The 27,739-nt window shown below is 40.1% G+C and overlaps 1 protein-coding gene and 2 long non-coding RNA genes across 4 annotated transcripts; all 3 read left to right on the forward strand.

The window, feature by feature from the left end:
* The first annotated feature begins 9 nt into the window (after nucleotides 1-9).
* Nucleotides 10-4,408, forward strand: LOC144299381 (nebulin-related-anchoring protein-like). 2 transcript variants are annotated; one of them, XR_013366114.1, is made up of 5 exons: nucleotides 10-191; nucleotides 295-501; nucleotides 2,347-2,418; nucleotides 3,535-3,639; nucleotides 4,354-4,408. XR_013366114.1 is itself a non-coding variant. In XM_077874941.1 (4 exons), the coding sequence occupies exons 1-3, from the start codon at nucleotides 171-173 to the stop codon at nucleotides 3,607-3,609; spliced, it is 303 nt and encodes a 100-aa protein (XP_077731067.1). In that variant the 5' UTR covers nucleotides 10-170; the 3' UTR covers nucleotides 3,610-3,639; nucleotides 4,354-4,408. The 2 variants fall into 2 exon arrangements, 1 of the variants encoding a protein (XP_077731067.1); XM_077874941.1 differs by lacking the exon at nucleotides 2,347-2,418.
* Nucleotides 4,409-5,689: 1,281 nt separating this feature from the next.
* On the forward strand, nucleotides 5,690-16,057 carry LOC144299407 (uncharacterized). Its single transcript, XR_013366150.1, has 4 exons — nucleotides 5,690-6,603; nucleotides 7,320-7,424; nucleotides 8,347-8,454; nucleotides 15,274-16,057. It is a non-coding gene; the product is annotated as an uncharacterized LOC144299407 (long non-coding RNA).
* A 380-nt stretch (nucleotides 16,058-16,437) lies between these two features.
* LOC144299404 (uncharacterized) lies at nucleotides 16,438-27,000 on the forward strand. Its single transcript, XR_013366147.1, has 5 exons — nucleotides 16,438-16,466; nucleotides 17,069-17,176; nucleotides 22,566-22,671; nucleotides 23,066-23,170; nucleotides 26,712-27,000. It is a non-coding gene; the product is annotated as an uncharacterized LOC144299404 (long non-coding RNA).
* Nucleotides 27,001-27,739: the final 739 nt, after the last annotated feature.

Raw genomic sequence — 27,739 nt, forward strand, 5'->3', positions numbered from 1 at the left:
ATAAAAAAGACTATGAGAAGACAAAAACAAAATACAACACACCCCATGATGTGTTCAATGTTGTGGTAGCCAAGAAAGCTCAGGATGTTGCCAGCAATGTCAACTATAAGCATACACTCCATCATTACACCTATCTGCCTGATGCCATGGACCTGGAGTAGTCTAAAAACATGATGCACGTACAGAGCAATGTAAGTGACACTTATTTCACAGGATAATCCTCTCCTAAAGTCAGAAAGTGCATGAGAACCCACTGCTTGGGGCACTTACTCCTTTTTTTTCCCTTTGCAATAGAATGCCTGCAAGGAAGACTACAACACCTGGATGAAACGCATAGGCTGGATACCTATTGGCAGTCTAGATGTAGAAAACGTTAAGAAAGCAGGTGATGCCCTGAATGAAAAGAAGTACAGGCAGCATCCAGACACCCTCAAATTTACCAGCACCGTGGACTCCCCAGTTATGGTCCAGGCAAAACAGAACACAAAGCAAGTCAGTGATGTAAGTACAAAAGAGGGGGCCAAGAATGGAGGGAGGAGGCTTCAACAAAATAAATAGCAGCTCAAAAGTTTAATTCTTCTGAGCCATTAATTTTCCTTTTACTTTATGTATTTTAAAATTACAATTACAATTATTTTTAGTTTGGGGGTCACCTGACTGAGTGGCTGAGTTGGTTAAGTGTCAGACTCTTGCTATCTCAGATCAGGTCTTAATCCCAGAGTCATGAGTTCAAGCCCTGCATTGGGCTCCATTAGGAATACAAACAAGAACAACCACAACAATTATTTTTAGTTTGGGCACTAACATTTTCTTTTTCTTCTATATTACTATTTATCTTCCTTTTTATAACATCTTCCTTTTTAGCTGCCTTTGAAATACTGTGTTATGGGATAAATTTGTTGTGATGAAAAAGTTCTACTCTTGTACTACACCTGTATATACACACACAAAATTTAAACTTGAATTCCAGACACTTTAACAAACTCATCACCTTCAGATCCATATTAAGTTGCATATATTTGCTGTTCGTATATAAAATACTAGTACAGGGAAATAACTCACATGCGTATATGGTTTTACTTCTCAGAATTCATCATACACAAATATTATAGAGGCTTTTGAAAACTTAGGTCTTGGGGATCCCCGGGTGGCGCAGCGGTTTGGCGCCTGCCTTTGGCCCAGGGCGTGATCCTGGAGACCCAGGATCGAGTCCCACATCAGGCTCCCGGTGCATGGACCCTGCTTCTCCCTCTGCCTGTGTCTCTGCCTCTCTCTCTCTCTCTCTCTCTCTCTCTCTGTGACTATCATAAATAAATTAAAAATTTAAAAAAAAGAAAACTTAGGTCTTGGAGATTAGTATGTTATTTGCCTGGCTGTCCATGAGCGATGTGTATGACCTGGCTAAGGTCAGACCTAAAGGGAAGCTTAGTGTGTAGAAGAACTAAAGGGACATGGAAAGCATTTATTTATTAATCCATTGAATGAACGTTTTTGAACTCCTTCCCTGAGCCGGGCATTGTATTATATGCTGATGCTATAAAGACGCCGTAGATGATGAGTGGTGAGATAGATAGGAGATGACAAGGATATAAGAGTGTAAGACAAAGGCATGGATGGAACCAGAGCATTGCCACACCAAGAGGTGAATGCTACAGGAGAGGTATGTGCCAAGTACAAGAGAAGAGGGTAACCCCCCACCAAGGCTTCCCTGGCAAATAAGGGAAGGGTGCATTCCTGGTGAAAGAAAAAATCATGATGACCAACAAGAGCTAATGAACTGGAAGGACGGTGAAGGGTTCGGGATTATTATGTGATCATTGAGGATCTTGTGTGCTTATACTCTGGAGATTGTGGGGTAGGTAATGGGAGGTGTTGAAGATCTTAATCCATGGAGTTGGATTATCAGATCTGTGTTCTAAAAGATACTTCTGACCAAGAGTGCTGAGATGGCATTGATGAGGGAAGAGATGGAGGTAAGAAGATGGATTAAAAGCGCTTACAGAAACCTAGCAGAAGACTCCTTTGGACTTCAACTAAAGCACTAGCAATGGCAGAGGAGATGTGTAGAGGGTAGAATCGGTGAGACTCTGTGAATGCCTAGCTATGGTTTCTAAAGGCAGTGAGGGAATAACGTTAGCTCTTGGATGCCTAGAAGAAATTATTTAGGATTTGAGAATTCAAATAGATATCAGCCTCTTTAGACTTTGTGATACATAGACAACAGTTTACATGTGATAATCTGCTTAAAGGTTTATGTGATAAATGACAGTCAAGAGACTGGAAATCTAGTGGTTCCAGTTGTATTTTAGATTTTAGAAATCAAGCAATTTCTTTTCTATTACCAAGAGGAGGATACAATCTAAGTTCTACATCCTGGACCTAGCTGTCTTCCTGACATCTGTAAAAGGATAAGATAGGGTAAGTATGAAATGGTAAACCTCTTAAGTACACTGGGTTTATGTAGAAGCGCCCTCATAGCATGAGGAAATTATTATATGGTTTTAGTGCTACAATTGTAATTGGAAAGTTTTTTTTTTTTTAGCAGAAGTGAAAGTCTCATTCTAAATGCCATTTTCTAAGAATCAAAAACCCAAAACAAAAACAAGACCGGTTTACTCCACTAGCAAAGATTGGACTTTTCTGACTTTGGTAAACTCCATTTATTCAAATTAGGGTTTTGCATTTGAAATGATTTCCATTCATCTCTAGCCATCAAAGATCACTGTTTTCTACTTTTCTGTCTATTTTAATACACGGAGTTTTTAGGTCTTTCTGAAAATGACAAAAATGCTTGACTTTTTTAAAAATAGGAGAATACCTTTGATTTTTAACAATAGAAGTAGTAGAGGGACTGTGCTGGGAATAACTCCTTTAAGTGTACAATTGAAGCATTTTATTTTGCTTTTAACAACTTTATTTTTAGAAGATAACAGCAAAGTAATGTTTGCCCTTTGGCAAATGTAAGATGACAATTTTAATTGCTGATTTTTGAGGATTTTGGGGAGTTTTGTGGGAAGAGGTCAGTGTGTGGGGTGTGAAAACACAAGCTATTGAGAGTATTTTAGTGGCTCATAACATTGGAAGGATTTCTGATAAATGACTTCAAAAGACATTTGAAGACATCTTCTAGTATACCTAGAACTTTTTCCTTTGGAATATTTCTTCTTTTATTTTAAAACATACTTTATTTAAATCCAATATGTTAGCATAGGGTATAACATACAGAGCTCATCTCACCACTGCCCTACTTAATGCTTGTTACCCAGTTACCCCATCCCCCCACCCACCTCCCCATCGGCAACCCTTTATTTGTTTCGTAGAGTTTGGAGTCTCTCATGATTTGTATTTTTCTCTAACTTCCCCCACACACACTCAGTTTCCATCCTTTCCATTGTAGTTCCTTTCATGATTTATTCCAAATACTCCTTTTTTTATTTTTTATTTTTTAATTTATTTTTTATTGGTGTTCACTTTAAGCATTTTCTTTTTTGTACTCTCTGTGATACATGTTATTTTTGTGATTGCGTATTGCAGATCTTCTACAAAGCTAAAGGAGAAGATGTGAAACATAAATACACTATGAGTCCTGATCTTCCTCTGTTTCTCTAGGCCAAGTGCAATGCTTACAATATGAGTGACGTAAGTAGGGTTTTCAATGGGGTGTGAAACCCAGACAAGGTGGTACAGTAATAGAATCTCAGAGTAGGATGGGGCCTTGATAACTATTTAGGTTGGTTTCCCACACACACACTGGATGGAGCCTATCTCATGACGATGGCTCTCTGCCTCTTAAGTCGGCCTCTTCCAGGGCAGGATAATTCCAAAAGGATGTGACATTCTCCCTTACGTGGAGCCCAACATCTATTCCTCTCAAACTTCGAGTTGGTTTTCCTCATTTTGCAAGTGGAGAGAGTTATTATCCTGCAGAAAAATAAGAATGAATGAAATCCTTTTATTACAGCAGACCTGAAATTTCTAAAGCTAACCACCAGGTCTTCCCTTGACCTTCCTTCCATAAGAGTGGACAACTTCATTTTCTCTAGTTGGTCCTCACACGCCAAGGTTTCCAGAAAGAACCTTTATTCCTCTCTTCCAGATCCACTCCAGTTTCTCAGTATCCTGCTTTGCTCTGTACTCAAACCAGGTTTGGGTGTATAATTGGTGCAGCATCCTGTAATGTCATGCTACACAAGGTGTAATGTTTTGCTAATGTGACTTCCCAAAATAAAATGTACTGTAGAAGATTCCTTTAGCTTATATCTGGAAACGAACGAAACAGTCCCAGCAATTGGGGACTCACTTCAGCTGATCCATGTACAGCATGCTGACCTCCTTCTTTCCCTCATACCTCAGGTCTGCTACAAACGGGACTGGCATGATTTAATAGCCAAGGGCAACAATGCGCTAGATGAGGCTGCACATCACTGCAGCCAAAGCATCCAGAAACATTGCCAGTGATGTGAGTAAACATTTTCGGTGAAATGTGGGTGCATTGCCTTTTAAAAAACGAATCAAATGTGTGCTTGTCTAAATGTTGCCACATTGAAAACAATATGTCGAGTTAATGACGTTGAAATTCTCCACAAGATACTGTTTTGAGGAGCTGTCATTTTTTCAAAATTCCGTGATTCTTTTCCATTGACCCCACTTGGTAGAGCTATCGTAAATCTGACAACCACTTTCTCCCCTGATTCGTAGGCCAGATTACCCCTGGGTCACTATTTCCTTGACAGCCTACATTAATTTTCAGTGAGAACACCCTCCCTGACAGTAACACATTAAATTCAAATGACTGCCTGCATAATAATTGTATTAAGAAGATTGAAAAGATGATGTATAAAATGTAAGGATTTTGTAAACCAAATGGGTAAAGGTGTGGTCCATTTTTCTTGAATTTAATTTTCATGTATGTAAATCAATGCCATTTCATCTGCAATAGGAAAAGTATACACTTCCACTTCTTATCATTGCAGATCAAAAATGTCAAACAGCACACATGCCCCGTAGACTTCACTGTCACCTACTATTCTGAGGGCTACAGTTACGGTTTGGGAAAGGAGAAGAAATAAGATGCCCATGTGTGCAGTCCACAGGGGAGCTCAGGATGGAAGAATTCTACAGCTTTCCTTAGAGGTCCCTGAAAATGCGTCCCTCAAAGATGTGCACACCACGAGGAAGTACATTTCTCGGTTAAGGACAAAATGAAAGTCTAAATGTGACTTTATCATTCTTTAAGGCCTCGTGCAGGGCTCTTTCTAACATACCTAGAAATGTCTCGGTGACCCTTTTGTCTGCTGAGCTCTTGTTTATAAATCAGTGCATGCTAAGCTCTTGTTTATAAATCAGTGCATAAATGGCACGAGCAGAGTTTCTGCAGAATTTAAGTGGATTTGAGTTCTCTTCTATAAAAATTGAGGTTTTGACCTGTTACCTACCGTACAACTCTATCTATACACCATTGCTGGGTCCAGCAGTGAGAGAGCTTGGGCTGTGGAGCATTGTGCTGAGGTTTTTACTGCCAGGGGAAGCTCCCAGCCATTCCTGCCCTTCCTGTTCCTGAACTCATCGGCAGCTGCTTCAGCAGGGGGCTTGGAAAGTGGCTGCCGAGAAATGGGGGGGGGGGAAAAGGCCTGGCTACCTGCTTATGCAGTATCTAAATTGATGCCCCCTAGAAAGAAGAGGGGTTTGTTCTAACCTTACTCCAGCAGCCTGAGACAACATAGTAAAGTTTTCCACCCCCTACTCCCAAGAAAAACTGTGTGTGAACTCACAGAGTTCTTTGGATTTTCTTCTGCGTCAGTTGCATACGTATCACTCAGTCAATGGGAGCAGTAAATGGAAGGTTTTCACACTAATTTCTAACGTCCTGTGATGTATGATAACATTCTGTGGTGGTGGTGCCATATTGGATTGGGAAAATTCACATCCCTAGGAAACCAAGAGGTACTGGCCTTATGTTTGGAATGTCTTGTTGCATTAAGGATGAACATTCAGATGGGTTGTTTAAGTGAAGTCCGACATACAAAAGCATTTGTAGGATTTATAGCAAAGAAAAAAACTGGTCCTGAATTTATCATGATACCTACCTATTTCTATCCCAGCAGTGTTGGAAATAACTGTTTTCACTCTGAATATTCTGGGGCACATAGGAGTGGGCAGGTATGGTTTGGATTTCTTGTAGTCTTCCAGAAAGTCACAGTGTCAAAGTGCCTTTGTGTGTGGCTATTCTTGCTATACCTAATGTTATCAACGCCGAGGACTTTGCTAACCAAATTTTACCTTCGCAGTATAAATACAAGGAAGCTTATGAGAAGTCAGAGGGAAAGCATGTGGGTTTTAGAAGCCTTCAGGATGATCCCACGCTGGTCCATTACATGAATGTGGCAAAACTGTAGTCGGATCATGAACACAAGAGGAACTATGAGAACGTCAAAATGAGCTACCATACCCCTGGGGACATGCTTAGCATTACAGCTGCGAAGTTGTCCCGGGATGTTGTCAGCGATATCAACTACAAACAGCCCGTACACCATTACATGTACCTACCCGATGCCATGAGTCTCAAGCAAGCACACCAGGAATGTGAATCAAATTCAGAGCGATGTGAGTGTGACAGGCCCAGGAATGTTGGCACTTCAGGGGTGATTCTCTTCCTGTCTTAGTAGGCTTCACAATACAGGAAGATATTTGAGAAATGCACCTTTACCAAAAAGCATGGTAGATGATCAGGGTTTTTGCTGGCTTTGTGTTCTCCTGTTACAGTCACTGACAGTGTCTTTATTAACTCACAGGCCAAAGGTAAAACCATATTCCACTAAGTATATAAACCACCTTGATTCCCAGCAAGAGGGCATGGTCACTCTTGGCAGACCCATTTCATTGGTGACATGTAGAATGATAAATAGTATTCTCTACTCTTTCTGAATTCAGGAAAGTTTTTTTCTTTTTTTAACTAAAACTCACATTCTCATGCATGTTAATCTATGTGGTGAGTCATCTTAAATGAACCAGGGAAGTTTTGTGATTGTAGCATGATTCATGGAGAGCTGCATGTGGAGGCTATTTAATATTCAGGGCATTTCCTTCTGCAGGAACCAGATTTCTGTAAGAATCATCCTCTGTAAGGAAAGATATGGCGTCCATTTATTGTCACTCAATGAAGATGTCTTTCCCCAGCCGAAATGTCTCTCCCCAGGAATAGCCTAGGGGGACTGTCATGGATGAAATTCAAAGTTGTGGGGTTTTCAGTGAAATCACAATGAAAGCCCAATTTATTGTCTATATCCACTACTCAAATAACATTTCCCTTCTCTCCACAGAAACTATATCAAGATGCATGGAATAAAGATAAAACCAACATCACCATTCCTTCTGACATGCCAGGCATGCTGCAGGCCCCTATAAATGCCCTGCAAATCAGCAATGTAAGAGGCATAAATACGAATTGAAAATACCTTCATAGGATAATATATGTCAGCTTTGGGAGTGTGGTATAATGAAATGGACAAATTACCTATCTTAGAAATGTGTACAGCTTTTGGTGCTAAACATTTTTTCTTTATCTTTCTATTCCTAATGCAGTATGAATGAAATTCTCCCTTTTAAATGTTAGTTTAAATACATGGCTGGGTCCCAGGACTACAAAGAGTTGGGATATCTGTATTCTATCGGTGTCTTCCTTTCAATCTTGAAAGCATTGTTCGATATCCAATGTTCACAGCTCAGTTTCATCATATATTAATAGAGAATATTGAAATACCTAGTTGAATTTCTCTTACTTGAGGGAGTATGAGGTGACAGTCTCCTTTATCTTTATAAATTTTTGATTGATCCAGAGCATTCTTGTTTGATATTACAAAGCCATTAGCTTTGTGTCTTATTTTCCACATCAGAAAGTTAAAAGATTTTAAATTATTAAGATCATATCTAAACGATAACATATCTATGTCATGTCCCTTGAGCAGGGACCTCTGAAAAGTCAAAAGGCAACATTAGGAAAAAAAATATCTTACCGGACCTTACATGAGACCTTGATGAAGCTTTTCTAGCTTCACAGTTGATTCTTAGTTTCCATGTTTTGCGTGTTGCGGTATTTTCAGATGTGTACCATATTGTGATAAAGACAAGCATTCAAACATTTACTAGGTCTAGATGTTTAGCTTTAAAATCTTAGTCAGAAGTATCCTGCACTCCATTAAGGAAATAGCCAACAACCAGAGGAACTCAGAAATCCCTGTTTTTCCTTATCCTGTCTTCATTCACATTTTGTCATATTCATATTTTGAGTACTTGGAGTATTCACTTATTTTCAATGTTTGTAAACAAACCTGAGTTTTCCCTCAACAGAAATTTTACCAAAAAGACTGGAATGAGACCAAGCAGAAAGGCTATGACTTCAAAGCAGATGCCATTGAAATCAAGCAAGCCAAAGACTCCAGAGATATTTCCAGTGAGGTATGGCCTCTATTTCCTTGTGGTTTAGCTTTTCTTGTAACGAACACAGTAGTGTTTTTAACAATCGACGAGGGGGGTTAAAAAATCTATGTAAACAATTTTATTTTGTTTTGCACTAACTAAAGACTTTCTCTATTTAAAAACATTAGAATGGGGACACCTGGGTGGCTCAGTCAGTTAAGCATCTCCCTTCAGCTCAGGTCATGATCTCAGGGTCTTGGGATCAAGCCCCATGTCAGGTTTTGTGCTCAATGAGGAGCCTGCTTCTCCCTCTCCCTCTGCCTGCTGCTCCTCCTGCCTGTGTTCATGCTCTCTCTCATTCTCTCTCCCTGTCAGATACATCTTCAAAACAATAAAAACATTAAAACCGAATGAAGCACATTAAGGTTAGCATAGATGAGGTATATGTATAACTTCTTGGTTGTTTCCAAGTAGAAGTGAAAAAAAAAACATGAAGAATCTATGCAGAATTCTTGGGAAAAATTCAGGAAACAATCTATTTGATTATTGACCAGTGTCATTTTATCCCCCAAATATTTATGACATTCTCCATAAATCTAGATCACAGTTGAAAGTTTCATATCAGACAAGACCGAAATCACATTCTATACATAAGATTTTATACTGGAGGCTTATGTATAATGCTCTCAGCAACCTTTTGAAGTTCATTTAATAGTAATTTAAAAACTTAGTCAAAATAATTATCCTACCAAGCTCCCTACCTCCCACCCTCAGCTCCAAATCTTTAAGCAATCCTGTTCCCTTTATCTGGGCTCTTCTCTATTTTTTATCTTGTGTATCCACCTGTTTCTTCCCTCTTATTTCTCATTTTTGTCTCTAAATACAGTAGCCAGTCTATAGGATCTGCCTTATTCCCAGGTGTCTCTCCCTCCCTTTTGTCCAAACTTTTCTATGTTATCCAAATATAGAAAAGATATTACCTTAGTCTAGTCCTAAGACACTTTTAGGACAAGTCTGAACAAGATGGAAACTCTTGTTCCAGGGCTTTTGTTGTCATCTAATTCAAACCAATCACCTTGCTTTCCATTCCTGTGAAATATGCGCCATTTTTACCTGTCTCCCAAACCACACAAATAACTTTTTCCTACTGAGGTATTGTTAGTCCTCTTGGGGGACCAGATAATTTATTAATGTTCCACCATTCAGGCGGCCTTTGGAGACCCATGATTACACCCACTGTGTCTTATTTTCCACATCTGAAAAATGTAATAATAATAGCATGCACTTCACAGAGATGTTGGGAAGATTAAATGGGATTGTAGTTGCTACTACTCAACTATTTTTTGCTAAAAAACACAGCAGTTTCACACGGATCAGCCTGATACATATGAAGCACTCATAATAGTGTCTGGCATATATAGTCATTGCTCAGTAAATGTCAGCTATAATTTTTTGTAATGACTCTTATTCACCATCCTATTGCCCTCCTGATTTATTCCCATTCTCTATCAAACTACCTAAAATAGCTCTATTTTGCTCAGAGTGAACTGAAATATAAAATGACTGCCAATATTCGGAAAACATTTGTTCAAAAGACCGTACTACATTATTTTCATATATCTGTTTATCTGATTTTTCACCACTTTAGTACAAGTACAAAGAAGGTTAGCATAAGCAACTGGGCCACCACGTGGGTTTCCGCACCCTACAAGATGACCCCAAATTGGTATGGTCTATACACACTGCCAAGATCCAGAGTGACAGAAAATACAAGAAAGCTTATGAGAAGTCTGAAAGAATTCCCAATACACCATTGGACATGATGTCACTTGTTCAGGCTAAGAAGTGCTAGGTCCTGGTTAGTGATATTGATCATTGTAATTATCTGCACCAGCGGACATGTTTGACAGGACAGAATGATGTGATCTGGCAGGCTAATAAGGCCTACGAACTGCAGAGTGATGTGCATGTATTTGTCACCAGACTCTTGGGGGAGACGTGTGTCTCTGTGAATAGTGTCATGGTGTACTACCTAGGGATATAATTTAAGTGGTGATTTTAATAGAACCTTACATAATCTGTATATTTCATGGTAAAAGAATCATTTGGAACATTGTTTTATGGAGGATTCCTTATGGGGCAATTCTTTTTTCTTAAGACAAAGAAAATCTCTCTTACTCTATGTAATTAGGTAGAAAATTTCAGTCCCAATTGTTTCTTTTTCCTTTTGTTTAATAATAATTTTATTTTTTATTGGTGTTCAATTTGTCAACATACAGAGGAACACCCAGTGCTCATCCCGTCAAGTGCCCACCTCAGTGCCCATCAGTCACCCAGTCATACCCACCCCCCGCCATCCTCCTCTTCGACAACCCCTAGTTCACATTTCCCAGAGTGAGGAGTCTTTCATGTTCTGTCTCCCTTTCTGATATTTCCCACTTTTTTTTCTCCTTTCCCCTTTATTCCCTTTCGCTATTTTTTATATTCCCCAAATGAATGAGACCATATAATGTTTCTCCTTCTCTGACTGACTTACTTCACTCAGCATAACACCATCCAGTTCCATCCACGTCGAAGCAAATGTTGGGTACTTCCGTTTCTAATGGCTGAGAAATATTCCATTGTATACATAAACCACATCTTTATCCATTCATCTTTTGATGGACACCGAGGCTCCTTCCACAGTTTGGTATTGTGGACATTGCTGCTATAATCATCGGGGTGCAGGGTTCCCGGAATTTCACTGCATCTGTATCTTTGGGGTAAATCCCCAGCAGTGCAATTGCTGGGTCATAGGGCAGATATGTTTTTAACTCTTTGAGGAACCTCCACCCAGTTTTCCAGAGTGGCTGCACCAGTTCTCATTCGAACAAATAGTGCAGGATTGTTCCCTTTCTCCATATACTCTCCCACATTCGTGATTTCCTGTCTTGTCAATTTTCCCCTTTCTCACTGATGTGAGGTGGTATCTCATTGTGGTTTTGATTTGTATTTCCCTGATGGCAAGTTATGTGGAGCATTTTCTCATGTACTGGTTGGCCATGTCTGTGTCTTCCTCTGTGAGATTTCTGTTCCTGTGTTTTGCCCATTTCATGATTGGATTGTTTGTTTCTTTGCTGTTGAGTTTAAGAAGTTCTTTATAGATCTTGGAAACTAGCCCTTTATCTGATACGTCATTTGCAAATATCTTCTCCCATTCTGTAGGTTGTCTTTGAGTTTTGTGGACTGTATCCTTTGCTGTGCAAAAGCTTCTTACCTTGATGAAGTCCCAATAGTTCACTTTTGCTTTTGTTTCTCTTGCCTTCGTGGATGTATCTTGCAAGAAGTCGCTGTGGTCGAGTTAAAAAAGGGTGTTGCCCATGTTCTGTAGGATTGTGATGGAATCTTGTCTCACATTTAGATCTTTCATCCGTTTTGAGTTTATCTTTGTGTATGGTGCAAGAGAGTGGTCTAGTTTCATTCTTCTGCATGTGGATGTCCAATTTTCCCAGCACCATTTATTGAAGAGACCGTCTTACTTCCAGTGGATAGTCCTTCCTCCTTTGTCGAATATTAGTTGACCATAAAGTTGAGGGTCCACTTCTGGATTCCCTATTCTGTTCCATTGATCTGTGTCTGTTTTTGTGCCAGGACCACACTGTCTTCATGACCACAGCTTTGTAGTACAACCTGAAATCTGGCATTGTGATGCCCCAGCCCTGGCTTTCTTTTTTTTTTTTTTTAATTCCCCTAGGTATTCGGGGTCTCTTCTGATTCCACACAAATCTTAAAATAATTTGTTCCAACTCTCTGAAGAAAGTCCATGGTATTTTGATAGGGATTGCATGAAACGTGGTAATGGCCCTGGGTAACATTGACATTTTCACAATATTAATTCTTCCTATCCATGAGCATGGAATAATTTTCCATCTCCTTTGTCTTTCTCAATTTCCTTCAGGAGTGGTCTGTAGTTTTTAGGGTATAGATCCTTTACCTCTTTGGTTAGGTTTATTCCTAGGTAACTTATGCTTTTGGGAGCAATTGTAAAGGGGATTAACTCCTTAATTTCTCTTTCTTCAGTCTCATTGTTAGTGTCTAGAAATACCACTGATTTCTGGGCATTGATTGTGTATCCTGCCACACTGCCAAATTGCTGTATGAGTTCTAGCAATCTTGGGGTGGAGACTTTTGGGTTTTCTATGTAGAGTATCATGTCATCGGCGAAGAGGGAGAGTTTGACTTCTTCTTTGCCAATTTGAATGCCTTTTCTGTCTTTTTGTTGTCTGATTGCTGAGGCTAGGACTTCTAGGACTATGTTGAATAGCAGTGGTGAGAGTGGACATCCCTGTCTTGTTCCTGATCTTAGGGGAAAGGCTCCCAGTGCTTCCCCATTGATAATGATATGTGCTGTGGGCTTTTCATAGATGGCTTTTAAGATGTCGAGGAAAGTTCCCTCTCTCCCTACACTCTGAAGAGTTTTGATCAGAATGGATGCTGTATTTTGTCAAATGCTTTCTCTACGTTTATTGAAAAGATCATATGGTTCTTGTTTTTTCTCTTGCTGATATGATGAATCACATTGATTGTGTTATGAGCGTCGAACCGGCCTTGCATCCCGGGGATAAACCCCACTTGGTCACGCTGAATAATCTTCTTAATGTACTGTTGGATCCTATTGGCTAGTATCTTGTTGAGAATTTTTTCATCCATGTTCATCAGGGATATTGGTCTACAACTCTCCTGTTTGGTGGGTTCTTTGTCTGGTTTTGGAATTAAGGTGATGCTGGCCTCATAGAACGAACGAGTTTGGAAGTACTCCATCTCTTTCTATCTTTCCAAACAGGTTTAGTAGAATAGGTAAGGTTTCTTCTTTAAACGTTTGATAGAATTCCCCTGGAAAGCCATCTGGCCCTGGACTTTTGTGTCTTGGGAGGTTTTTGATGACTGCTTCAATTTCCTCCCTGGTTATTGGCCTGTTCAGGTTTCCTATTTCTTCCATTTCCAGTTTTGGTAGTTTGTGGCTTTCCAGTAACACGTCCATTTCTTCTAGATTGCCGAATTTATTGGCGTATGGCGCTCATAATATGTTTTTAAAATTGTTTGTATTTCCTTGGTGTTGGTAGTGATTTCTCTTTTCTCATTCACGATTTTATTAATTTGAGTCCTCTCTCTCTTCTTTTTTATAAGGTTGGCTAATGGTTTATCTATCTTACTAATTCTTTCAAAGAACCAACTCCTGGTTTTGTTGATCTGTTCCACAGGTCTTCTGGTCTCGATTTCCTTGAGTTCTGTTCCTATCTTTGTTAACTCTCGTCTTCTGCTGGGTGTAGGATCTATTTGCTCTTTCTTCTCTAGGTCCTTAGGTGTAAGGTTAACTTTTGTATTTGAGCTCTTTCCAGTTTTTGGGCTACTTGTATTGCGATGTGTCTCGCCCTCAGGATTGCTTTTGCTATATCCCAAAGATTTTGAATAGTTTTATCTTCATTCTCATTAGTTTCCATGAATTCTTTTAATTCTTCCTTAATTTCCTGGTGGATCCTTTCATCTTGTAGCAGGATGGTCCTTAACCTCCACGTGTTTGAAATCCTTCCAAACTTCTTGTTGTGATTTAGTTCTAATTTCAAGGCATTATGGTCTGAGATACGCAGGGGACGATCCCAATCTTTTGGTATCGGTTCAGACCTGATTTGTGACCCAGTATGTGGTCTATTCTGGAGAAAGTTCCATGTGCACTTGAGAAGAATGTGTATTCAGTTGCGTTTGGACATAAAGTTCTGTAGATATCTGTGAAATCCATCTGGTCCAGTGTATCATTTAAAGCTCTCGTTTCTTTGAAGATGTTGTTTTTAGAAGACCTATCGAGTGTACAAAGCACTATACTGAAGTCACCAAGTATAAGTGTATGATTATCTAAGTTTGTCTTAACTTTGGTTATTAATTGATTGATATACTTGGCAGCTCCCACATTCGGGGCATATATGTTGATGATTGTTAAGTCCTCTTCTTGGATAGATCCGTTAAGTATGATATAGTGTCCCTCTTCATCTCTCACTACAGTCTTCAGGATAAATTTCAGTTTATCTGACATAAGGATGGCTACCCCTGCTTTCTTTTGAGGACCATTCGAATGGTAAATGGTTCTCCAACCTTTTATTTTTCAGGCTGTAGGTGTCCTTCTGTCTAAAATGGGTCTCTTGTAGACAGAAAATAGATGGGTCCTGATTTTTCATCCAGTCTGAAACCCTGTGCCTTTTGATGGGGTCATTAAGCCCATTCACGTTCAGAGTTACTATTGAAAGACACGCGTTTAGTGTCATCATGATACCTATTCCTTCCAACTGTTTTGTTTTTAACCCATTACGGTTGCATGATGAAATATCTAAATTTCAGAAACAAATATAAACGTAAGGAAATGTTGGATTTTAAGTTTATCTGGTACATACATTTATAGATAGAGTGGTGTATACAGGTAGAAGTATATATTTTTCCTCGTTATATATGCCTCTGAAGACCTTATTCTCTCAAGTTCTTACAGATGTGATTCTCAGTAGTGCAAAAAAGGCAGATTTCAAGTGGTGAGCGCAGATGGTCAACCTTGTATAAAAACAAAACAATGTGCCATTGCTGTCATTCCACATGGGTCACTTGTCAGCCCTGCTCCAATTCCTGTAGGATTATGTGAACTTCTCCCAGAGATGTGTGTCAGAGATGTAACACCAAATATTAATATTTACTGTTGATCCTTCCATTCCATGGGACTGGCCACCCAGCTAGTTTAAATAGAGGTAGTGTGTGGCCTGCTGGCATCATGGTGATACAGTGAGCAGACTTGACTCCTTTGAACTCTGTGGTCCTTTCCTTCATACGGAACATGTACAGATCAGACCTGGAACGTTTGAAGGGTATAGGATGGTGGCCAGAGGGTTCTGTGGAAGTGATGAGAGTGAAGAATGCCCATTCAAGAACCTCTTGAATGAGAGGTTGTATAAAGCCGGAGGACTTCAAATTCACCAGCATTGTTGATACCCCTGAAGTCATCCAGGCAAAGATCGGTGCTATACAGATCAGTGAGGTGAGTGGGGTTGATGATGTGTTCGGACGTGTTGAAGAAGTCTCCATAAGAATTGTGTGACATTTAAGTTGCTACTACCAGGATTAGAACCTTGAACATTCATGTATCCAGATACACTTTCGTAGTCAATAAGTTAATGGTATCTACAGTTCAGTTACCTAGATGACACTTTGACATAGATGCGGTCGGCATCTTTATATCCTGCAGACTCGGATACCCATTCTTGAATACATTTTGAGGTCTTGCTTGTAATGCAAGTCTCCCAGGTAATACCATGATCACAGAACTGCCACCTTTTATTGCTTTTCAATCATGAGGGAAATTGAAAAGTCCAGGGATGGCCTCAATATTCGATACCATGATAGTTATTTGGGCTAAGAAAGCCAGGATTTGATTAGTGATGTGGATTATCATAGTTACCTGCAATGTAGGTTTTCCTGCCAGATGATTACATGTGACTTGATGAAAAAGGATCATTTTACTACTGTATTTCGGATTCATTTTCCAGTTATATTCTATCACACATCAATGTATTCTTCTTGTTGGAGTCATTATTGGCACCTTTTAAATAAAAACAGAAATGAAGGGGTGCCTGGGTGGTTCAGTCAGTTGAGCATTCGATTTTTGATCTCAGCTCGGGTCTTGATCTTAAGGTCGTGAGTTCAAGCCCCATGTTGGGCTCCATGCTGGCTGTGGAGAGTACTTAACAACAACAACAACAACCAAAAAAAAAAAACCCAGAAAATTCACACAATGAAAACAAAATGTGATCTAGATTTATATCATTCATATCTGAGAACATCCAAAGAGAACCGTTAACTGTCCCTATAATTTTATTCGTGCGGTAATTGGCCTATTTACTTATCAACCATCTCTCGTTTTTCGTTTTTAGCAGCCATTGTGTCGTGATGCCTGGGAGAGAGAGAAGGCGAATGTGAATGTGCCAGTGGACACCCCAGGGATGCTGCAGTCCAAGATCAATGCCGTACAGATCAGTGATGTAAGGAGCTACACGCTCACTTGCGTTACACAATATTTTCTGCCTAACTGAAACTTAAGTTGATATGTTCCAGAGGAAATTTAGCAAAAGGCATTTCCCTACCATTCCTTTGATTTCTAGTATTTAAACTAATGAGAAGTGCCACGTGTGAGCACCCACGTACACGGGCACGCATATGCATATGCACGTTGTGTTTATAAATAGAGATGTGTGTCCTTATCTTTGTTGGAAGGAAACATGCACTGCTTTCACCAAAAACACCACAGAAAAACATACATATATGCAAGTATAGTATTACTTGGTTCTCTTTTCAGTGGCCCATCACTGAGTTTTCCTTTTAAAGCCAAACGCTATCTATTTTTCTCATTTTTTACTTGATTTACTGTCTCCTAATTTCTTTCTTGAAAAGAATGAACTTTACTAAATTTCATTTAAAAAACCTACTAGAACTTAATTTCAGTATGAAACCAGCCTCTTTTATAAGTCTTAACGGGAGACTAATTTTCCATGTGACTTATTAACAGGTTTTCTTACACATCAGTAAGGCTGACTCAGTGGCTCCCTCTTCAGATTAACTGTGGCATTGCAATCTCCATTTGCAGAAACATTGTAACCAAGCTTGAGAAGATGTCAAGATGAAGGGTTATGACCTGCGGGAAGATGCCATCCCAATTCAGCACGCCAGGGCTTCCAGGGAGATCGCCAGTGATGTGAGAGCTCCTTTTTTCCCAGCCTTAACCAATGCTAATAGATGTCATATGGGAGTGAATATTTTTCTGATCTTTAGCTTAATTCCCCATTAATACACTTAAGTAGAAAGGAGATCATCGTGATTAGTGTCTTGCTTTGAAATCGCAAAACCAAGAATAACTTGTACAACAGTTTGGTGCCCCTTCTGCATCGGGCTTGGTTCTGTTGTTCTTATGTTTAAGCGCAGGTTTTTATTTTCTTTTCACTGTTGTCTCAAAATCATGTAATTTACAAGCACTTATAAAAATTCAATGAATACAAAAAGTTCTGTTGTTTCTTGAAGTGCAGCATACATAAAGTTTCTCCTGTGAGAATTTTAAACATACAGGATGTTCTTGTCCAGTGGATGGACAAGCCTTTTTTAAAAGTTATATGTTAATATGTGCTAGAAATATATTTTTCCATTTAAATGAGATTATAAATTTTAGAATACAACTATTTCAAAGTTTATACTTTAGTTTATTGACTAGATTTTTTTGTTTATTAAATTTAAAGTGTGAAGTACGGTGCTACTTGATTGTGGCAGAAGGTGAAGGTAGTAGACAGTGACTCAAGGTTGGGAAACACTAGATAAGCCTGTATTGGGGATAATCCAGAAGAACACTTCTTGCCTTAGAAATGCTCATAATGTGTTCATGCATGTAGACATAGAAGACAAACCAATGGGTTAGGAATCCTAAATCTTAGAGTATGGACTTCATGAAAAACAGTGCCCAAAAAAGGCTAATGTAAGGGAGGTGGACATACTTGGAGCAGACTGTTTAGAAAAAGTGAATTGAGAAACATGACTCTTCTTTTTTGTTCACGTATACCAGTATCTATGGAAAACCGCTTACGAGAAACAGAAAGGCCATTATATTGGATGTCGCAATACCAAGGAAGACCCTAAGCTGGCTTGGGCAGCAACTGTGTTAAAAATGCAGAATGGGGGATCCCTGGGTGGCGCAGCGGTTTGGCGCCTGTCTTTGGCCCAGGGCGCGATCCTGGAGACCTGGGATCGAATCCCACATCAGGCTCCCGGTGCATGGAGCCTGCTCCTCCCTCTGCCTGTGTCTCTGCCTCTCTCTCTCTCTGTGTGTGACTATCATAAATAAATAAAAAATTTTAAAAAAATGCAGAATGGCAGGCTGTACAAAAAGGCCTACAATAACCACAAGGCCAAGATCTCCATCCCAGTGGACATGGTGTCCATCAAAGCTGCCAAAGAAGGCCAGGCCTTAGCAAGTGATGTGGATTATCGCCAGTATCTGCACCACTGACTGGTCTTGCTTTCCTGACCAGAACAATGTGATCCAAGCCGGGAAAGCCCACTACCTGCAGAGTGATGTAAGTTGTTGCTTGTGCAGAGAGGACCAGCCGAGGTGCCTGAGTCGTGAGCTGTTCTCTGGGGAGAAAGCCTTCCACAGCTTTGCCTGGTCATTCCTCCTAGGCCTTGGGAAAACGCAACTCTCCCTAATAAGCACTTCCCTTTAGCATTTTACCAAGTTTACTGAATGTCTACCTTACAGCTAGGCTTATTTAGAAAGTTTTATTTTTTACTCTTGGTGGTGCTACCAGAATTTTTCGTAGATTCTTGAACGTGTGCTGTGTGTTTCCTAAACATGAAAATTGCCATGGCCTCTCAATTGAAGAATGACAGGGATACTTCCTTAAAATTAATTTCAAAGGTTAGCAGCATGCTCCAAACTCACTAGTTTCCCTTAATGTAGTAGTCTCCACACTGTGGTGTTTCATTAGTTTACCTGAAATATTTTTAGATTTATTCATATTTTTTGCCCATTCTACTGGGTTCTTTTAATTATTTAAACTTGGTTCCCAGAGCTTCAAGGAATGCTTTCTCCTAATGAATACATTTGTTATAGAAAAGTGTACCCATACCCATCCTTGACATGAGTTGCCAAGTGGTAGATTTAGGCCAGTTTTTAGAGAAATGTAAACTCTGCATTAACCTGAATAACATTAGTATACAAAGGAATGCATATGAATCAAGTTTCTAAAGAATGAGAAAGGGAAACTTCAAAATCTGTATGTAATCCTTTTTGAGAATCCCTTCTTTTGAATTTTGGATATCCATCATACTTTACACGCTAAAATATAAAATGTTCTTCACTAAGATAGAAATTTTACTCCACAATTCACTCCTCATATATCTTTCTAGCTTGTTATTTGTATGCTATTAACTAGTTACTAAAATATCATTTTTTATCATGTCATCGGCATGAAATCATGTCATCAGCAAAGAGGGAGAGTATGACTTCTTCTTTGCCAATTTGAATGCCTTTAATGTCTTTATGGTCAACTAATATTCGACAAAGGAGGAAAGACTATCCCATTGGAAGACAGTCTCTTCAATAAATGGTGCTGGGAAAATTGGACATCCACATGCAGAAGAATGAAACTAGACCACTCTCTTGCACCATACACAAAGATAAACTCAAAACGGATGAAAGATCTAAATATGAGACAAGATTCCATCACAATCCTAGAGGAGAACAGAAGCAACACCCTTTTTTAACTCGGCTACAGTAACTTCTTGCAAGATACATCCACGAAGGCAAAAGAAACAAAAGCAAAAATGAACTATTGGGACTTCATCAAGATAAGAAGCTTTTGCACAGCAAAGGATACAGTCCACAAAACTAAAAGACGACCTACAGAATGGGAGAAGATATTTGCAAATGACGTATCAGATAAAGGGCTAGTTTCCAAGATCTATAAAGAACTTCTTAAACTCAACAGCAAAGAAACAAACAATCCAATCATGAAATGGGCAAAACACAGGAACAGAAATCTCACAGAGGAAGACACAGACATGGCCAACCAGTACATGAGAAAATGCTCCACATAACTTGCCATCAGGGAAATACAAATAGAAACCATAATGAGATACCACCTCCCACTCGTGAGTAAGGGGAAAATTAACAAGGCAGGAAACAATGAATGTGGGAGATGATATGGAAAAAGGGGAACCCTCCTTCACTGTTGGTGGGAATGTGAACTGGTGCAGCCACTCTGGAAAACTGTGTGGAGGCTCCTCAAAGAGTGAAAAATAGATCTGCCCTACGACCCAGCAGTTGCACTGCTGGGGATTGACCCCAAAGATACAGGTGCAATGAAACGCCAGGACACCCACACCCTGATGTTTCTAGCATCGATGTCCACCATAGTCAAACTGTGGAAGGAGCCTCAGTGTCCATCGAAAGATGAATGGATAAAGAAGATGTGGTTTATGTATACAATGGAATATTACTTAGGCATTAGAAACGACAAGTACCCACCATTTGCTTCAATTGGATGGCACTGGAGGGTATTATGCTGAGTGAAATAAGTCAATCAGAGAAGGACAAACATTATGTGGTCTCATTCATTTGGGGAATATAAATTATAGTGAAAGGGAATAGAAGGGAAGGGAGAAGAAATGGGTAGGAAATATCAGAATGGGAGACAGAACACGAAGACTACTAACTTTAGGAAATGAACTAGGGGTGGTGGAAGGGGATGAGGGCAGGGGCTGGGGGTAAATGGGTGACGGGCACTGAGGTGGGCACTTGACGGGATGAGCACTGGGTGTTATTCTGTATGTTGGCAAATTGAACACCAATAAAAAATAAATTTATTATTTAAAAAATATTACAGGAAAGTGAAAAAAAGAAACAAATGACCAAGAAAATGTAAATCCTAATTCAAAAGGAAGAGATATCTAGGGAAAATGAAAAGCCAACTGTGATCGAAATTGTGGAACCAGGGATTGAATTCTTTGTTTTAAAATTACAGTTTACACCTAATGGCACATTAGTTTCACGAGTAAAGCATAGTGATTCAACCAGAAGAGTAGCTACTATCTGTGACCATACAATCCTATTTCAACTCCGTTGACTATATTCCCCATGCTGTACCTTTCTTCGCAATGACTTATTCATTCCATAACTGGAAGCCTGTATGCCCCACTCCCTTTCACCCACTTTGCCCAACCCCCTACCCCTTCCCTCTTTATAATCGTCAGTGTTTTTCTATATCTATTGATCTGTTTCTTCTTTTTTTTGTTTGCTTGTTTTTATTCATTTGTTTTTGTTGTTTAGATTCCAAATATAAGTGAAATCATGTGGTATTTGTCTTTCTCAGTTTGACTTATTTCACTTAACAGAATATCCTCTAGGTCCATCTGTGTTGTCACAAATGGCAAGATCTCATCCTTTTTTGTATCCTGAGTAATATTTCATGCATGCGTGCGTGTGTGTGTATACATAAACCATATCTTCGTTATCCATCCATCTCTTGATTGCTTCCATACCTTGGCTATTGTCAATAATGCTACAGTAAACATTTAGGTTGCATGTATGTTTTTGAATTAGAGTTTTCATTTTCTTTGGGTAATTACCCAGTAGTGGAATTACTGGAGCATACAGTATTTCTATACTCAATATTTTGAACAACCTTGTTACTGTTTACAACAATAGGATTGGATTCTTAATTATCCCTTTAAAATACACCATGTGCCAGGTATTGTGCTAAGCACTGAAGATCCAATGGTGAAGGAAGAGGAAGAACCAAGACAAAGTTTCAGACTTTAGGGAATTTACATTGCTAGCAAATAAACAGATATTAACTAGAGAATATCAATAAAAAATCTGATGGATGAGAAATAATGATCAATGGTGCTATGAAAAAGTGAGGTGGGGAAAGATTATCTAAGGAAATACTACATTAATAGGGATTGCAAGGGAGGACAGGAGCTGGTTCTGTGAGGAAGACACAGGGATTCCTACAGAATGACCAATATATGCAAAAGGAGAGGGCTGTGTACGAATCACAAACCAAAAAACCAGTGTGGACAGAATCCGTAGGTCAAAGGGAAGCATATAAGATGGTGCTAGATTATCCTCACCTTCTAGTCCATGTAAAGAATTTGATCTTTTTCCTAAGGCCAATGGGAAGCCATGTGATGAGAGGAATGTTGTGGTGTCAGATTTGAATTGTGAATTTTATAAAGATCGTTCTGCCTGCTGTATAGAAAACTTACTGGAAAGCCTGTTATTATTGCTTTAAAAGTCCACCCGAGCTAGTATGAGGTTACTTAAATATTATTGAAAACCTTCCATGAATCCCATAGAGAGAGAGCTCTTTCTGCATCATTCTTCTTTATGAGTGCATAGGTGCCCCGCCACAGAAAAAGCAGACTAGAACGTTGCTGGGCTCTAATGCATCCTGCTCTACACATGATGAATTGTGTTTGTCGGGCCAATGCTCAATTTTAATTAGTTTGTGGGAGGTAAAATATACCATGAAACTGCTTTCTTATCATAATTAAAGAAAAAAAACGCTTCTATCTAACTTTGTTTTCTTTCCCAGGCCATCTATAAGGCTGACTTGCAGGGTCTCCTGAAGAGTTGAGAGTCAAAAATGCTCAGAAGATCCTACTAGACAGTGTCTATCGGACACCTATAGAGAGCCTCAGGTAGACACGTATTGTTGACACACCAAAAGTTGTCCTTGCTAAGTTGAATGCTGAGAATATTAGTATTGAAAGTCACTTTTCCCCATCTATGTTAAAATTAAGTCATGCTTGTAAGTGACTGATAATTAGCCCAGTAATCTATTTGTAAAATGATACCATTGATGATTTTAGGTTTTAATATGTAATGTTAGTAGGATTGTTTTATTGTTGTTTATAAGTTTTAAACAAAAATATATTAATATTAATTTCATATTAAATTTGAGTAACGTGGAAAACTTTTAGATGTTTTTCCTTAATATGAAAAAATTTAAGATCAGAAAAGTTGAAAGTAGTGCACTGAACTAGAAGAATTACAAATTGCAAAGTAATGTTGTTATTGTGTTTTCTTCCACAGCCAAAGCACAGAGAATTTTGGGACAAGGATAAAACTTCAGTCCACCTCATGCCAGATACTCCAGAAATTAATCTCGCTGGAGCCAATGCTTTTAATATGAGCAATGTAAGTACCACAACAGACTCCCTTTTGTTTAGAAAGTCACCCATTTGGTGTTATGATATCCCTGGGGAGCTCTTATAGGCAAGAGAGAAAAGATTGGCTGGTTGGGGATGGGGAAAACTCTTTATCATCAGTCCTCTGACCAGGGGTGAGGAAAGGAGCAGATCCCAGGCTCTGAGTCACCCAGCAAGGTCAGCGACCGACCCGGTGAACTAATGTCAACGTGACAAAATGGAGAAGAGAATAAGTTACAGGAAAGCTGATAGAGGAATGAATGAAGAGACATGTGAACAAGGAAGGGGCATTAATGACAGACGAACACAAAATAATTATGGGAATTCTTTGCAAAACTCTATACAAATTAACTTTAAAGCCTGGATCTGTAGGGGATTTTCTTTTTTTTTAAATTAATTTTTTATTGGTGTTCAATTTACTAACATACAGAATAACCCCCAGTGCCCGTCACCCATTCACTCCCACCCCCCGCCCTCCTCCCCTTCTACCACCCCTAGCTCGTTTCCCAGAGTTAGCAGTCTTTACGTTCTGTCTCCCTTTCTGATATTTCCCACACATTTCTTCTCCCTTCCCTTATATTCCCTTTCACTATTATTTATATTCCCCAAATGAATGAGAACATATAATGTTTGTCCTTCTCCGACTGACTTACTTCACTCAGCATAATACCCTCCAGTTCCATCCACGTTGAAGCAAATGGTGGGTATTTGTCATTTCTAATAGCTGAGTAATATTCCATTGTATACATAGACCACATCTTCTTTATCCATTCATCTTTCGTTGGACACCGAGGCTCCTTCCACAGTTTGGCTATCGTGGCCATTGCTGCTATAAACATCGGGGTGCAGGTGTCCCGGCGTTTCATTGCATTTGTATCTTTGGGATAAATCCCCAACAGTGCAATTGCTGGGTCGTAGGGCAGGTATATTTTTAACTGTTTGAGGAACCTCCACACAGCTTTCCAGAGTGGCTGCACCAGTTCACATTCCCACCAACAGTGTATGAGGGTTCCCTTTTCTCCGCATCCTCTCCAACATTTGTTGTTTCCTGCCTTGTTAATTTGCCCCATTCTCACTGGTGTGAGGTGGTATCTCATTGTGGTTTTGATTTGTATTTCCCTGATGGCAAGTGATGCAGAGCATTTTCTCATATGCATGTTGGCCATGTCTATGTCTTCCTCTGTGAGATTTCTCTTCATGTCTTTTGCCCATTTCATGATTGGATTGTTTGTTTCTGTGCTGTTGAGTTTAATAAGTTCTTTATAGATCTTGGAAACTAGCCCTTTATCTGATATGTCATTTGCAAATATTTTCTCCCATTCTGTAGGTTGTCTTTGAGTTTTGTTGACTGTATCCTTTGCTGTGCAAAAGCTTCTTATCTTGATGAAGTCCCAATAGTTCATTTTTGCTTTTGTTTCTTTTGCCTTCGTGGATGTATCTTGCAAGAAGTTACTATGGCCGAGTTCAAAAAGGGTGTTGCCTGTGTTCTTCTCTAGGATTTTGATGGAATCTTGTCTCACATTTAGATCTTTCATCCATTTTGAGTTTATCTTTGTGTATGGTGAAAGAGAGTGGTCTAGTTTCATTCTTCTGCATGTGGATGTCCAATTTTCCCAGCACCATTTATTGAAGAGACTGTCTTTCTTCCAATGGATTGTCTTTCCTCCTGTATCGAATATTAGTTGCCCATAAAGTTCAGGGTCCACTTCTGGATTCTCTATTCTGTTCCACTGATCTATGTGTCTGTTTTTGTGCCAGTACCACACTGTCTTGATGACCACAGCTTTGTAGTACAACCTGAAATCCGGCATTGTGATGTCCCCAGATATGGTTTTCTTTTTTAAAATTCCCCTGGCTATTCGGGGTCTTTTCTGATTCCACACAAATCTTAAAATAATTTGTTCTAACTCTCTGAAGAAAGTCCATGGTATTTGATAGGGATTGCATTAAACGTGTATATTGCCCTGGGTAACATTGACATTTTCACAATATTAATTCTGCCAATCCATGAGCATGGAATGTTTTTCCATCTCTTTGTGTCTTCCTCAATTTCTTTCAGAAGTGTTCTATAGTTTTGAGGGTATAGGTCCTTTACATCTTTGGTTAGGTTTATTCCTAGGTATCTTATGCTTTTGGGTGCAATTGTAAATGGGATTGACTCCTTAATTTCTCTTTCTTCAGTCTCATTGTTAGTGTATAGAAATGCCACTGATTTCTGGGCATTGATTTTGTATCCTGCCACGCTACCGAATTGCTGTATGAGTTCTAGCAATCTTGGGGTGGAGACTTTTGGGTTTTCTATGTAGAGTATCATGTCATCGGCGAAGAGGGAGAGTTTGACTTCTTCTTTGCCAATTTGAATGCCTTTAATGTCTTTTTGTTGTCTGATTGCTGAGGCTAGGACTTCCAGTACTATGTTGAACAGCAGTGGTGAGAGTGGACATCCCTGTCTTGTTCCTGATCTTAGGGGAAAGGCTCCCAGTGCTTCCCCATTGAGAATGATATTTGCTGTGGGCTTTTCATAGATGGCTTTTAAGATGTCGAGGAATGTTCCCTCTATCCCTACACTCTGAAGAGTTTTGATCAGGAATGGATGCTGTATTTTGTCAAATGCTTTCTCTGCATCCAATGAGAGGATCATATGGTTCTTGGTTTTTCTCTTGCTGATATGATGAATCACATTGATTGTTTTACGGGTGTTGAACCAGCCTTGTGTCCCAGGGAAAAATCCTACTTGGTCATGGTGAATAATTTTCTTAATGTACTGTTGGATCCTATTGGCCAGTATCTTGTTGAGAATTTTTGCATCCATGTTCATCAGGGATATTGGTCTGTAATTCTCCTTTTTGGTGGGGTCTTTGTCTGGTTTTGGAATTAAGGTGATGCTGGCCTCATAGAACGAATTTGGAAGTACTCCATCTCTTTCTATCTTTCCAAACAGCTTTAGGAGAATAGGTATGGTTTCTTCTTTAAACGTTTGATAAAATTCCCCTGGGAAGCCATCTGGCCCTGGACTCTTGTGTCTTGGGAGGTTTCTGATGACTGCTTCAATTTCCTCCCTGGTTATTGGCCTGTTCAGGTTTTCTATTTCTTCCTGTTCCAGTTTTGGTAGTTTGTGGCTTTCCAGGAATGCGTCCATTTCTTCTAGATTGCCTAATTTATTGGCGTATAGCTGTTCATAATATGTTTTTAAAATCGTTTGTATTTCCTTGGTGTTGGTAGTGATCTCTCCTTTCTCATTCATGATTTTATTAATTTGAGTCTTCTCTCTCTTCTTTTTATTTTATTTTTTTTAAATTTTTATTTATTTATGATAGTCACAGAGAGAGAAAGAGAGAGGCAGAGACATAGGCAGAGGGAGAAGCAGGCTCCATGCACCAGAAGCCCGATGTGAGATTCGATCCCGGGTCTCCAGGATCGCGCCCTGGGCCAAAGGCAGGCGCCAAACCGCTGCGCCACCCAAGGATCCCTCTCTCTTCTTTTTAATAAGGCTGCCTAATGGTTTATCTATCTTGTTAATTCTTTCAAAGAACCTGGTGGTTGTCCAAGTGGGAGAAATATCTCAGCAAGAATCTGGGAGGCTGGCCGGGCTTCTGCTGGTACCAGAAGATGTTGTAAACGCTGACATCGTGGTCCCTGCTCAAGGTGCAAGGCAGGTGGATTGTGGTTCCGAGGGATGAGGACATGGATGGTGGCTGGTTCAGCACCGGCTGGGAGCCACCACCTGGGGACACAGAAACATATGGGCATGGTGGGGGGCATGCAGAGGAAGGCCGGGGATGGGGCCGGGGTAGTGAACTCCGGGGTGTTCTCACCTATGCAGTGTGCCAGAAGTGCCAGCAGGACAGGGATCCAGGACATGGTGTGGACGTGCTGGGCTGTTAGCTTTGCGCTGGTTCTGGGCCTTCTCGGGGCTGGGCCAGCACCTTCCTGTGCCCTCCCAGGGGCGGGGCCGTTGCATGCCTGCTTCCTGGCTGCCACCATCCTGAACTTTCTTGAGTTGGCGGTTGGGGAACGGTCCCATGGCAGCCTCTGTGGCTCTTGCCTTGGCCCCAGGGAAGTGTCTGGGGAGGATGCACCTGCTGCGAGCTCACGGGCCAGTGCCCAGGAGGCCGGCCTGCAAGGTGGGGTCCCTGAGGTAGGGGAACCTCAACGTCCTCCTAAGGGAGCTGAACTGCACAGTAACATGGTTCTTGTCCAGATTTAGATGTCTGGTGAACCAGTAGAGACAGTATATCCTCAGGGTGGTGAAAACCCCTGCTTTGTGCAGAGAAAATGCTGGGGCCCTGGGGTAAGGAGGATACTCTGTCCCCTTCCATGCTCCTGCCACTCCCTCCCACCAAAGCCAGTCCTCTTCCCTCCTAGACTGGAGCAGCAGTGACTCACAGCTTCTGAGAAAGAAACACCAATAGGGACTTGGGGACCCCCCCATGTGGGGCCCAGGACAGGTGGGGGAAGAGGTAGAGAAGCCTTTGCCCCCATCAGGTCCCCCCCGGGGCTTGGCCTCAGCCTTCCTAATCTCTCTCCTCTTCACAATAGTCTCCCCAGGGAAAGCAAT

The sequence above is a fragment of the Canis aureus genome, chromosome 27 (genome assembly GCF_053574225.1).
Source record: "Canis aureus isolate CA01 chromosome 27, VMU_Caureus_v.1.0, whole genome shotgun sequence".
NCBI lineage: Eukaryota > Metazoa > Chordata > Mammalia > Carnivora > Canidae > Canis > Canis aureus.